The following is a 13,624-nucleotide window of genomic DNA, read 5'->3' as shown; positions in this document are numbered from 1 at the left end:
ATTTGCTAAAACTTGCTGTTCTACTTTTTATTTTTTTAAAAATTATTTTTCAGTCTTTTTGAGACAGGGTCTCCCTGTACCCCCAGCTGGCCTAGAGCTCACTCTACAGACCAGGCTGGCTTCGATCTCAAAGAGATTCATCTGCCTCTGGCTCTCAAGTGCTGAGATTAAAGGCATATGCCACCACACCTGGTTTGAAAGTAATTTTATATCCCATACTTAATATTTAATATCTAAAGGATGTATAAATTGGAGACCAATTTGGGGATTTAAGAAGCCACAAACAATTATATAACAATTAGAGATTTTACTATATTTTAATTTCAAAACATTTCTTCAATCATTATATTGGTTTGAATGTTTAAAATTATTTAGTTATACTTGATTATTATTTCCTTATATCTGTCTTATATGGGAGAATTTATGTATTTTTTAAATTAAAAATTATTTTTTATGTGTGTGAGTATATTGCCTGCCCATGGTGTAAATGCACCCATGTTGTGCAAAGCTCACAGAGACTAGAAGAGGGCATCAGATTCCCTGGAACTGGAGCTATGCATGGTTGTTAACCATCATGTGGATGCTGGGAACTGAACTTGAGTCCTCTGCAAGAGCAACAAGTGCTCTTAACCACTGAGCCATCTCTCCAGCCCCCCAATTTATGTATTTTAAAGATAACTTATTATTGAGTAGAGTACTTTATTAGTTTACCTTCTCAACTTAGCTCTTAAATGCATTTTACATTATGAATTTTCTTCAAATGTAATTCTAGGTGGATCCTATTAAGTTTCCATATACATAATGTCCTTTTTTATTTATTGTATTTTTGTGATTTTCATGTAATATAATTTGATGGTATTTAGATCCCCCTCCCTTATCTACCTCTCTCTTTACTTCCCCTCACCCAATTTAATACACACACACAATATATAATACAGCTTATAGAGTCTAATTTGCATCCCCTAAATGTCTCAGTGTGGGTCTATTCACTGGAGCCTGGTTTACCAAGAGTTTCATCCCTGTTGAGACTGTATCTCCCCCTCCCAGCAGCCATCAGTTTCCAAAAGTTCCTCCATTTGAGTTACTTTTTCTTTTTTACTCACTTCTCCATGTCTATGATGGGATTTTGTCTGGTTTGAACTTCATGGGACTTGTGCATGCTATTACAACATTGCTGTGAGTTCGTATGTGTATATGACCAGCTGTCTGGAAAACTCTGTTTCCTTATGGTCACCCATCACCTCTGGCTCTTATAATCATTCTCCCTCCTCTTTTGCATTGTTCCCTGAGCCTTGGGAGGCAAAGATTTGATATAAGTGTCCTATTCAGGGATGACTACTCTGCAGCCTCTTGTTCCCTGAGCATTGGTGAGTTGTGGATTTCTGTGTTAATCACCATCTGCTGCCTAAAGAAACTTGTCTGTTAAGAGTTGAGAGATGCATTCATCTTATGTGTAGAAGTTGCATTGAATCATACACATAATTTTCATTGCTTATCTAACAGCTATTAATCATATTATTTTTTTCTCCAACTGGAAAAATAGCATTTTGAGAAAGATATTTGTGGTTTTTAAATTATCATATGACTGAAATTGTAAAATTTGAACTTCCATTTTTATATGTTTATCATGTCATTTATCACAATATGTATGAATTAAAAAAATTTTGTATGTGTGTGTGTACATGTTCATGTGTGAGGGTATACATTGCCATGTTGTATGTGTAGCAGTCAGAGGGCACCTTGGATGTGTATCTTTACCTTCTACCTTGAAGCCAGGTCTCTCTTGTTGTTTGTGACTGCACTGTATTCTCCAGGCTAGCTAGGCCACTTCCAGGGGATTAGCCTGTCTCTGTCTCTCATCTCACTGTAGGGGTGTGTGATGGTTTGAATGAAAATGTCCCCCATAGGCTCCAAGTATTTGGACATTTTGACACCAGATGAAGGCTCTGTTTTGGGAGGTTTTAGAAGGTGTGGCTATCCTGAGGAAACACGTCACTGGGGGTGGGCTTACAGAGTTCTTAAGCCTTGCCAGATCACCAGTCGCTTTCTTGCTTCCTTTGCCTGTGTGATGATGTGAGAGCTTCACTTCTGCTGCTCCTGCTCCAGCCACCTCCAGCCACTGTGCCTCCCTGACATGATGGACTGTAATTCCCCTGGAACCGTAAGCTCAAATAAATTCTTCCTTCTAAAAATTGCTTGGGTCAGTGTTACTATCACAGCAACAGAAAAGTGACTAATACAGGGTGCTAGGATTAAAGACACAGGCTACCACATCCAGTTTTCACATGGTGTATTAGTTACTTTTCTGATGCTGTGATAGAATACCATGGTCAAAGACAACTACAGAAGAGTGAATTTTGGCTCATGGTTCCAGAGGGATGAGTTCACCCTGGCAGGGAGGCATGGCAGTAAATGGCAGACATGGCATCAAGAGCCCAAAGCTGAGAGATCTCATCTTCAACTGCAAACACAAAGAAGTAGAGAGAGTGAACAGGAAGTGTGGGGAGCTACAGACTCTCAAAGCTGGCTCCCAGTGACACCATTCCTACCGAAAGGCTATGCCTCTTAAAGATTCTATGACCTCCCCAAACAGCACCACCAACTGGGGACCAAGTACTCAAATACCCAAGCCTATGGGGGGTATGTTTCATTCAAACCACCACACATGAGTTCTGGGGATCAGAACTCAGGTTGTCAGGCCTGCACAGTGCATATGTGATTTTTACCCTAAAAGCATATTGAAATTTAAAATTTTTCATATGTGACAAATATTCCAAATGATGTTAGGGTTGTTAAAAAGACATTATCTGTGGGCTGGAGAGATGGCTCAGTGGTTAAGAACACTGACTGTTCTTGCAGAAGACCCGGATTCAAATCCCAGCACCCACATGGCAGCTAACAACTGACTGTAACTGCAGTTCCAGGGGATCCGACAGTCTCTTCTGTCCTCTGCGGGCATTTCACGACATGGGTGCACTTACCTACATACAGGCAATACATGCATACATATAAAATAAAAATACTAAATAAAATATTTTAAAAAGATATCTGTAAGCAGGCCGTAACATGTATAAAGTCATAATTACATTTTACTAGTAATAATGATCAGATATTTTAATTGAGTAACTGTTATTTTTCAAGACATGGTCTTGCTATACAGCCCAGGCTGGCCTTGTGATACTCCTACCTCAGCCTCCTGTGTGATGGGCTACAGGTGTGAACCTCCCTTCCTTGATCTTATTCATTACTTAAAGAAAATAACAGGTTGGAGATTTGCCTAGCATGCATAAAGCCCTGGGTTCAATGTTCAGTACTGCAAACACACATACACACATCACACACACACACACACACACACACACACACACACACACAAAATTAAAAGGGCTTAGTAGTTTATAATCTGCTGATCATGTCATAATTCCTCCTATAGAAATTAGGAGGGCGTGTGTGTGTGTGTGTGTGTGTGTGTGTGTGTGTGTACATGCGTGCTTGTGCGTGTATGTGTGTTTGAAACTATAGGAGTTATTTGATCTTTTTTTCATTTTATTTATGTATTGTTACATATGTCACTGTTATCATAAATGACTCATAATACTTTGTCTTTTGCCTCAAGGTTTTATTATGACATTGCAAACATTGCCTTAATTCAAACATGCTTCCTGATTTTAAAAATTCATTCTTTTGTTTTTAAATTACTTCTACTTATGTTTTTATAAATAGCAAATTACTGGAGGTTTTTTTTTTTTATTCAAACTGAGTCTTTGCCTTGTACATAGAAGATATTCAGTGAAAATGTGTAATTTGAAATGAGAGTTAATCTTGCTGTACCCTTTGTCTTCTGTTTTGTTTTAGGTGGGCCATAAAGCATGAAGGGATCAGTAAGCCAGGCCAATGGAAACATTCCAGAGTTGAAAATCCTCCATGGAACAAGCTCACTTAAATGTGGCCAGTCCTTCCCAATGGCCAGCTTAATGAGGTTAGAGGACTTAGTATAAGTCTTCAAGGTCTAGCATCTTGCCAACTTTCTGAAAATGTCCCTGCACCTTTTGAATTGCAATGTTAGAAATAATACTTGTTAATTCTGTGGTTTACTAGAAAGATGTATTTAAGTCCTTCACTATAGAAACAAATTTATCTATTTCTTCTTGTAGTCCTTCAAATTTTGCTTTATATATTTTGAAATGTAGTTCTCCAGCATATGTGTGTTCAAAATAGTGTTCACTTAGTAAGTTCAAACTTTTATCATTATGCAGAAACTCTGTCCACTTCTGATGAAAGTCTCAGTCAGATAATAAAAGCACCCAAGGTTTTTTGGTTATTATGTGCTTAGTATATCTTCTTTCCAACATTTTACTTTCTGACTCTTATATTCTCAGAAGTGTCTTGATAACCAACATATAGCTAATTTAGAGAACTGTGTCTGAAGTCCTATCTATACACTGAAGCATTTGGGCTTTTCTAATAGAATTATAGGTACCTGAATCATTATTTGCTTTCTATCTACCATTGTTTACAAACCTCTCCCCCAAATTACATTTGTTTACACTGACTTTTTTTATCATTACATTTTCTCCATTTACTGATTTCTAATTTGTACTGTTTCCATTCTTCTTGGTGATAGTGTTATTGTAATTACTCTGAACATTTTAAAATATATTTTATTTATTATTTTATTTTATCTACATGAGTGTATTGCCTGCATGTATGTGAGTCCACCCATGTCACGTAATGCCCACAGAGGACAAAAGAGAGCTTCAGCTTCCTCCGAAACTGGAGTTACAGATGGCTGTTAACTGCCATGTGAATGCTGAGATTTGAACCTGGGTCCTCTGCAAAAGCAGCCAGTGCTCTTAAACATTGAGCCATCTCTCCAGCCCCCTACCTGCATAGAAAAACAACCAAAATACAAAATTAATCAATATATTTAGTCTTCTCTCAAACATTAGAATGATTAACTTCAATCCTATGATTTCCGATATGGGGCATTTTTTTTCATTGTCATATATTTAAGTTTTTGCCAGAAACCTATCCACAAGATTGTTGTGTGCAATCAATGTATATTTCCATGTATACTAAATTTTTCATTTTTCTTGGTATGAGTTATTCTTATATCTCAGATCCTCCATCTAAGCTTAGTTTCCTTCTGCCCTGCATGCCTTTTATCTAGTTATCACTTAGAGATTTTTCACCTATCTAAAATGCCTTTATTTTATCCTCACACATCTCAGGTTGCATCCCAAATTCTCTGACCCTTAATTATGGAATGAAGGGAAATAACTTGGGCATTAAATTAGCTAGAGTCAGACAGATAGACTCTGTCTTCCAAAATGACTGGGTCTCAGGGTCCTGCTGTTTCTTGAAATGTCTGAGGAACAAAGCACTTAGCAGGCAGGGAACTCAAATTAAATACAACCCATTTCACTTCAGGTTGCCTCCACTTCATTTGAAAGACCCACATTTCCTTAGAATTCCATCTTCATGTAACTGATTTGGAGATGTGGCATTCGTAGATGTGGCATTCATGTTGTGGAATACTGAATTCTTTGTACACTATGGTGTATTAGTTTTATTCCAGACCTAATCTCCAATTTTACTGTGTGTCTATTGTTTGTACTATGTTTAAGTACTAGAGAGAGCACAAGGAAGGAGACAATGTGGTCCCTGACTTCATGAAAGTTACAGTTTAAAAAGTATAGGCTAAAGAGGGAGTAGAGCAGAGAAAGGAGGCCGAATTGGTGAATAAAGGTTAAAGTGGGGAGAAAGAAGAAATCTACGAAAGAGGTTTGATGTTCGAGCAGTCAAGGGTAATTACTGAGTCAGTTCATTCACACAGCCAATATGAGAAAAGATTGCACCTGAAAATTAAGTCAAATAACAAATCTAGGGAGACCACCTAAGAAATACTATTTTGAGTAATAATGTTAATTTTATGAAAAGAACTATTCAAAAATTGAATGATGACAGAAGATGTAAGAAATATGAACAATATGGAATTATCTCATAGTGACTCAGACTACATTAATGGCAAAAAGTGGTGATAGCTGATCTGAGAGCCCATTCCACACTATTAACATTTTAAAATATTATTCATCCTAAAAGGCAATCAATTATATTTTATTAACAAACAGAGTTTCATGTACATGAGGACATCAGTGTTTTAAAACATGTTAAAGCTTTATCAAAACAGCAGTAATAAATTCTTTTGGTTTATTCTAAAGTCCCTGAAATAGTTCATAGGCATGAACTCTTGGGTTATTTTCTCACATCTTGAAGAAAAAGTTGGGAATTGAGAAATTGCACTTCTAAATATTTAAAAGCATGAGTGATGGATTTTCATATTCAAGAATGAAATAATTACATATAGTGAGTTTAAAGAGGATTAAGATTTTGCAATGTTATACAAGATAATTATTTTAAAGTTTCTAATTTACTGAATTAAAATATCTCTATTTGGATGAACCAGTAATAGAGAATAAAATTAAAAGTACAAATTTATTAATCTGCTAAGCAATGATGTTTCTTAGTGGCAAAAGAAGATAAAAGGTATCTTTCAGGAGGACCCGGAGATCCAGGACAACACAAGTATCTATTTATATGTAGACTAGGGACCCTTTATGAATTATGTATATTATATATATCATATATATAAAAGACTATATATATATAGTCTTTTGAAATTGCATGTAAACTCAGAAGCCAGTTTGAAGAAAGGAAAGGGTAGAAATGCATCCTTGAAAACAAGCAAGCAAGAAAATTGAGGACTTAGCTATTTATAAATAACAACTAGAGGTAGGTCCAACAAGACTGAGAACTGAAGTCACTGGTTAAGAGTTGACTCCCAGACCAACACATGCTGCCTTTGTCTATGAGATGGGTGGAAAAGAAAAGCAAGTGGAATTATCCATTTACGGGAGCACCAGGGCCCCTGGAGAGGCTCCTGACAATGCAGCTGTGCGGTAGAATAACATGAACACAGAGAAGGCCAATAAAGAAATGAATGGGAGGATCTGAATTCCAACCGAGAAAATGGAGGGGGAGAAACAGAGCTGTAACCAGTGTAATTATCGATGTTGTGTTGTCCTTCATTATCATTATTCCTCTATTTCCATGAAGGACAAAATAGCAATGCCTTGAATGGGAAGCTAAGCATGGTGGTGCGCTCCTATAATCCCAGCCCTTGGGAGGTTGAAGTGGGAAGCATGCAATAAGTTGAGACCATCCTGGGCTACATGCCTAGTACCAGGCCAGCCAGGGCTACAGAGTGATACTGTCTCTTCAAAAAGTGAGTACAAAAAGTAAAAGATCTTTTTAAAATGCTGCGTGTGTGTGTGTGTGTGTGTGTGTGTGTGTGTGTGTGTGTGTGTGTGTGTGTGTGTGTGTGTGTGTGTGAAGGTAAATGAATGCCATGGTGTTCCTGTGAGGCCTGTGGGAGTTGGTTCTCTCCTTCTACCATGTGGGTCCCAGTGATGGGACTTGGGTTATTGGGCTTGATGGCAAGCACCTTTACCCATTAAGCCATCCCACTGGCCCAAGAATTAAATATCTTAAAAGGAAGATTTAATGTCAGCAGTTCAGATATATGGGAAGCTAATTTTTCATCTCTGTGAGTTGTGTTTCTGTGATGTCTCACATTCAGAGAGAAGGCTCTTGGACTTCCTTATTCTATCTAGAAAGCAGTGATTCATTTGAAGGCAGCAGTAATTCTGTGAACGTCAACAGAAGTCCACAGTGGCAACCACTGTTAGAAGCAAGTTGTAATCGGAACCAAAACCAGCTAGGGGCTAAGCTCGCACGTCTTAGAGTTGTTCCTCAGAAAAATAGCATGTATAGGATATTAAAAAACTTTGAGTTTCACACCCTAATATTATAGATTGACAAGCTCACAGACTAAGCATGAGGGAGAATCATTTTTCTTGTCTTTCCTTTCCATGGTTCAAAAGAAAAGGAGAAATGTCAGTAATTTTACACCAAAACTTCAATGTAAAAGTGAAGACACAGAAGAATCTTGGATTTCTATCCTCAAGCATTTTCCACCTTTTTTTGAGATAGGATCACTCATTAGCTGGAATTTGCTGATCAAATTTGCTAGTCATTCTGACTGGCCAGTGAGCCCCAGGGATTGCCTACCTCCCCCTCCCCAGCACTGGGATTATAAGCATGTACCGTAACACCTGGCTTTTTCTTTTTCTTTTTTTTTTTTTTTTTTTAATGTGGGTTCTGGGAATCAAACTCAGGTACTCTAACTCATGAAAGTATTTTTAATGAAAATTTTCCCACCTAGGCAGCTCCATCTAGATCTTTTGTGAACTTGATTTCTTCTGAATTATCTGCTGCCTTTGCTGTAGAGTACTTGAAGCTTGATTCCAAACTTATTCCTTAGAAGCTCTCTGTCCCCAGTCCACCCTAGTCCTCCTCCTCTCACTATAAACCTTAGGTCACTTTGGTGTTTTTTCTTAGTAGCCACAGTAACAGAAAGCAGCCCATGTTTCTCCTTTCATAAATAGTAGGCATTTATTCAAACAACCACTTTGTAGTTTGCCATTTGTAATTTAATTTCCATGCACATGAGACGTTCTCAATGAAGGTCAGAATAAAACAAAACTTCTTTACTTCAAATTTTGCTAACTTAGGAGCATGTTTAGCTAGCCTCGTTGTTTGCCACTATGTGAGCGTGTTTATTAGGCAAAATATTATATTACAATATAAAGGAAGACCATTAAACTCAAAAGTACTCTACTCTTCAGTTTTTAAATGTTTGTGATACATTTCTCCTAAATAAATGCAACTTACTTAATCAAGACACAAATTAACACTTCATAATTAGAGGCCGTCACTTCAGAATATTTAATCTTCACAACCTTGAGATTTTGTTTATAATTTATCTAAAAGATGTTTTTCAGTAAAATTGCAAGATTCTATAAATTGTTTGGAAAGTATAAGTTAATATGATTGTATTCATGCTATGATGTCTTTGAATGTTTTTTTATGTAAACTAAAGGCTATAGCTTGGACTGTACTGGCAGATCATGGCCATCACAGATCACAAGTGCATTCATCTTTGGGCTTGTCAGTTGGACCCTCCCAGTGCTTGAGGGAGATATTTACTGTGATCATCCAGGGGTTTTGCCTGCCTAACATGACTTCCCCCTTCTTTGGACACTAGTACCTGTATCACCTTTAGAAAATGTCTGTCTCCGAATTTTACTTCATGTGGATGACTTTGCTTTTCTCAGAAGCTACAGCCTGTGGCAAATGGCTTAGGTGCTACTGGTTCCTTAGCAAGCACATGCTCATGGGGAAGGAAGGAAGGAAGGAGGGAGGGAGACAGTATGAGAATGTGCTACCCAGCTGTCCTCCAGATGCTGATGGAAGGGTGCTCTTAGAGGAGCCCACCTTGAAAGTTGCATCTTGAACCAGGCTAATGGTGTGGAGGAGATGAAAAGAAGGTGATCTCGTAATATATTTTGAGACTAGAAACAGTTTTTACAAATGGATGAGGTTTCAAATGATAAATCAAAAGGCCTCTACTGAGCAATATAGAGATTTTTAACTTAGTAACATGGAAGAAATAATAGTGAATAACTGAAAACGGAACCAAAAGAAAATGTGCAGGATGCAAAAGTATTTTTGAAAGAAATGTATTATCATAAATATTTATATTAAATAGCAAGAGAGTCTGAAACTAATGAGATAAGCATTCAACTCAGGGAGTCAGGAGAATAACAATAGAATGAATGGTTAAGAATTCAGAAGAAGGAAATCGTAAATTGTAAAGGCTACAATGATAGACTAGAATAGCTGATACGTGTGCACAAACCAGCAAAACAAAAATAACCTGTTCTTTGAAAACATTAGTAAAATGGACATACTTGAACATATTTATTAAGACAACAAAGAGAAAAGAAAATAATATTAAAAATAAAAGTAATATGAGAGTAGATGCTGAGCGATTGGACAAATAATAAAGGGATATTACAAATAACCTTATAGTAATAAGTCTAGCTTCATAAACTAAAATGATCAAATTCTTGGGCAAAAGTAATGCATGAAAGGGGATCAAGAAGACACAGAAGGGGCTGGCAAGATGGGTCAGAGTAAACGTGCTTACTGTCAAGTCTGGCAACCCAGTTTGATCCCCAGGACCCACATGATGGAAAGAAAGAACTGACTCCCAAAGTTGTCCTCTGATCTCCGCACTCATACTGTGGCATGCAAATGCCCACACACATAGAAAACGAATAAATAGATAAATGTAATGAAAGAAACAAGGCACAGAAAGACTAGATAGCCTACTAATCATAGAATAAGTCGTTAAAAGTTTCCTCACAAAGTACACTGTGACCTAGTTTTCCTGGAAAATTGTTCCAAGCATATAAGACACAAAAAAATTCATAATACAAAAAAAATGAAACAACATTTTTCACTTCTGTTAGCAACCGTGTAATGATATTATATGCTAATTCTAGTTATAAGTACATGCAAAAATCCTAAGAGAAATAGTAGCTAATTTTATTCAGCAATCTATGGGCAATAGACTTATTTGAATAAACATCAGTCACACTTATCCAGAAATGTAAACATTGTTTAAAATTTTTTAAATTAATGCAGTTAATGTATTAGCATACGCATAATGAAAACATAAATAAAATGAATATATCTCAATAAATAGGGGGAAAGAGCCCTTTATGATCCAGCACACAGTCTAGAATTTTGCTGGGGATGCTTCAGACTGAATCTTGTGACTCATCCATGATAGACTATCTCTGAGCTAACCTACACATCACTCTATCTCAGAAGAAACTTAGCAAAAGGGAAAATTTTAACTTAATGTAGAACATTTTTTAATAAACTTTTGAAAAGCTAACCAAACTAACTCAAAAACACATGAAATGGAACAGAGCCAACAAGAGCCAGTACTCAAAGAAGAACAAGATGGAGGAGCCTGCCTTCTAGATATCAAGATTTACCAGACGTGAAGTGTCCCCAGGCACCAGGATGCTGTGCGTGGTAGACAAACTGGCATGCCAAAGAGAATGGAGCACAGAAAACCAGAAAGGAATGACAATCTTCTTCAAGATGGTCATGGAAGATGAGTGGACCACACTACCAGAATGGTTGTTTATGTGGAAGGGAGGAAAGAAGGAAGAATGAAAGAATGAACTTGAGAGAGAGGGGGAAGGAGGAGGGCAGGGAGCAGAAGGAGGAGAGGGAGAGAGAGAGAGAGAGAGGAGAGAGAGAGAGAGAGAGAGAGAGAGAGAGAGAGAGAGAGAGAGAAAATGCTTGGATTTTGCTTTATCTTTGATCACTCCCCCACTTACTCTTCTTTCCTTGCTTAATCTCTGTGGACAGCAGCTGTATCCCCCAGTTGTCCAGCTGTTCTCTGGGAGCCATCTTTGTGTTCATTTCACAAACATTTTGCTCCACTAATTTTCCAGTCTGATGCACACACTTCTACCAATCCTGTGCTGCACTAACTCTGAAGGCTTCGAGACTGCTGGGTGGCCTTACTCCCTTGGGGTCTCCATGATGCTCCATGTTCTGTGATTCTTACACCATTATGATTGTCAGTTGATTTCTAAATACATTTAAGAAGTTCTCAAAATATGACTTCATATAAATTAGTTGAGGGAGAGTGCTCTGTCTAGGTCATAGTTTTATTCCCAGTGGCAAAATACTGTACCTGAAATATGATAACCAATAGGTATTTGGAAAATACATGAATTAGTAATATAAATGAATGCATATAAGTGAATAGATACAAAGTAACTAAATTCTATTATGGAAATGTCTGGAATGTGTTTGAATCATTTTGTCATCTACTTTATTTTTAAAAAGATTTATTTTTATTACTTTTAAAAATTATGTGTATGCATGTTTGTATGTGGGCATGTGCACATCTGTGTGCAGGTACCTGCAGAGGTCAGGAAAGGGTGTGGGATCCCATGGAGCTGGAGTAGTAGGTGATTGTGAGCTACATCATATGGGTGCTGGCAACTGAACTCAGGTCCTCTGCAAGGAGGGTATGATATTGTGCTCTTGACCACTGATCCGTCTCTCCAACTTATTCTGCTTTTGCTATCCTTAAGTGTTGTCTTTGTCAACTAGATCAAGTTTAAGATGATACTATTTTAGACTATTATAAAGCTCCATTTCATACATTCTCTTTCACGTTAACTAAAAATCCTTCACACAAGAGCAAAACCAAAAAATATTCCAAGTTAATTCAGTTTTATTTTTCTAGAATGTTTCTTTCGAAGGAAAGTAACAATCTACGAGTTGGACAGTTTTTTTAATGACCAATTTTAAATTTTAAAAATCATTACGTTTCTTCTTTATACAAAAAGGATGAATTAGAATTGTTTGGAATAACTTAGATGCTCAATCATTTTTTTTTTTTTTTTTTTTTTTTTTTTTTTTATTGATTAAAGAAAGTTTTTTGAATGGATGAACGAGATTCCCACTGTCCCTACCTACTATCCAGCGAAACCACAGCCAAGGGAACGGGCTTGGCGGAATCAGCGGGGAAAGAAGACCCTGTTGAGCTTGACTCTAGTCTGGCAAGGTAAAGAGACATGAGAGGTGTAGAATAAGTGGGAGGCCCCCGGCGCCCCCCCCCCCGCTTTCCCCGCGAGGACTGCTTGTGCCAAACAGCCCCCTGATGAAGAAACCTATCTGCAAGACACCAGAGCAGTATGTCTCTGCGAAACTGAAACTCAGAGTTCTGAGGAATGGAGACAAGTGTAAGAGCAGACCCCTTGTGATCGGTCCAGACATGGCACCAGGACGCAAACGGCAGTAAGGGCAGCCTTTCTTCACTTACGTCCTCACATACACGTTCTAGTATGGCAATGCGAGTCTCCATTTTGAATGCTTTTCTGGAGGAACTGTAAACTGTATATATACTGTATATATACTGTTCATTCTTTCATTCTTCCTTCAATGACCATCTTCATTTTTAATGCTTTTCTGGAGGAACTGTATACATACAGCTTCCTATATTGCTATTTGAAGGTCAAATAGGTACAAATTTTCATTTAGTTTCTGTGTCAGAAACTTAGTTTGATCTCTTCTGTTTTAGGCTGTGCACTAGACCAAAGGGGTCAGAAATGCATGGCAGTGATTTAAAGAGTTCTGTGTCCGTTTTGAATTAGCACTTTTGTTTGAGCTTTATTAGTGTATATGGAAACGAGTGAACTCACACATTGGTTATTAAATATGGGTTCAATTCTTTAATTCTTAATCTCATAATGATTTTTATATCTTTGGAATATGTAATATACACAGTTCTCAGAAGTTCTTCCTAGAAAAGCACTGATTTGTAATATAAAGTTACCTTGTGATTCAAATATCACCCCAAACACCCCACATTTCTCTATTATTAGAGAAAAATCACCTACTTTATTTTGACTATATTTTATGACAAAAGGAATCATAGATCAATGAAAAGCTTTGATGGAAAGAATGAGTTAAATACATTGTTTCTCAAATAATTACCAGCAATATTACGTCTTGACCTTTCTTTTGAGGTATTTAGGGTATTTGAAGCTGCTGCTGATAGTTTAATGTTACTTTCTTCACATTGATTAAATATACTTCATACATCACTGAACAATGAGTAACA

General features: G+C 37.2%; 1 protein-coding gene across 1 annotated transcript in view; it reads left to right on the top strand.

Annotated features, from left to right (window-relative positions):
- Nucleotides 1-13,624, top strand: part of Dcdc1 (doublecortin domain containing 1) — a 469,865-nt gene that overhangs the window by 360,654 nt on the left and 95,587 nt on the right. Inside the window, 2 exon segments of the mRNA XM_008851730.2 lie at nucleotides 3,856-4,007; nucleotides 12,636-12,798. Coding sequence (XP_008849952.2) covers nucleotides 3,856-4,007; nucleotides 12,636-12,798 — 315 coding nt within the window.

The sequence above is a fragment of the Nannospalax galili genome, unplaced genomic scaffold (assembly GCF_000622305.1).
Source record: "Nannospalax galili isolate Female #2095 unplaced genomic scaffold, S.galili_v1.0 scaffold11, whole genome shotgun sequence".
In the NCBI taxonomy this organism is placed as follows: Eukaryota; Metazoa; Chordata; class Mammalia; order Rodentia; family Spalacidae; genus Nannospalax; species Nannospalax galili.
This window is presented reverse-complemented; position numbering and strand designations above follow the sequence as displayed.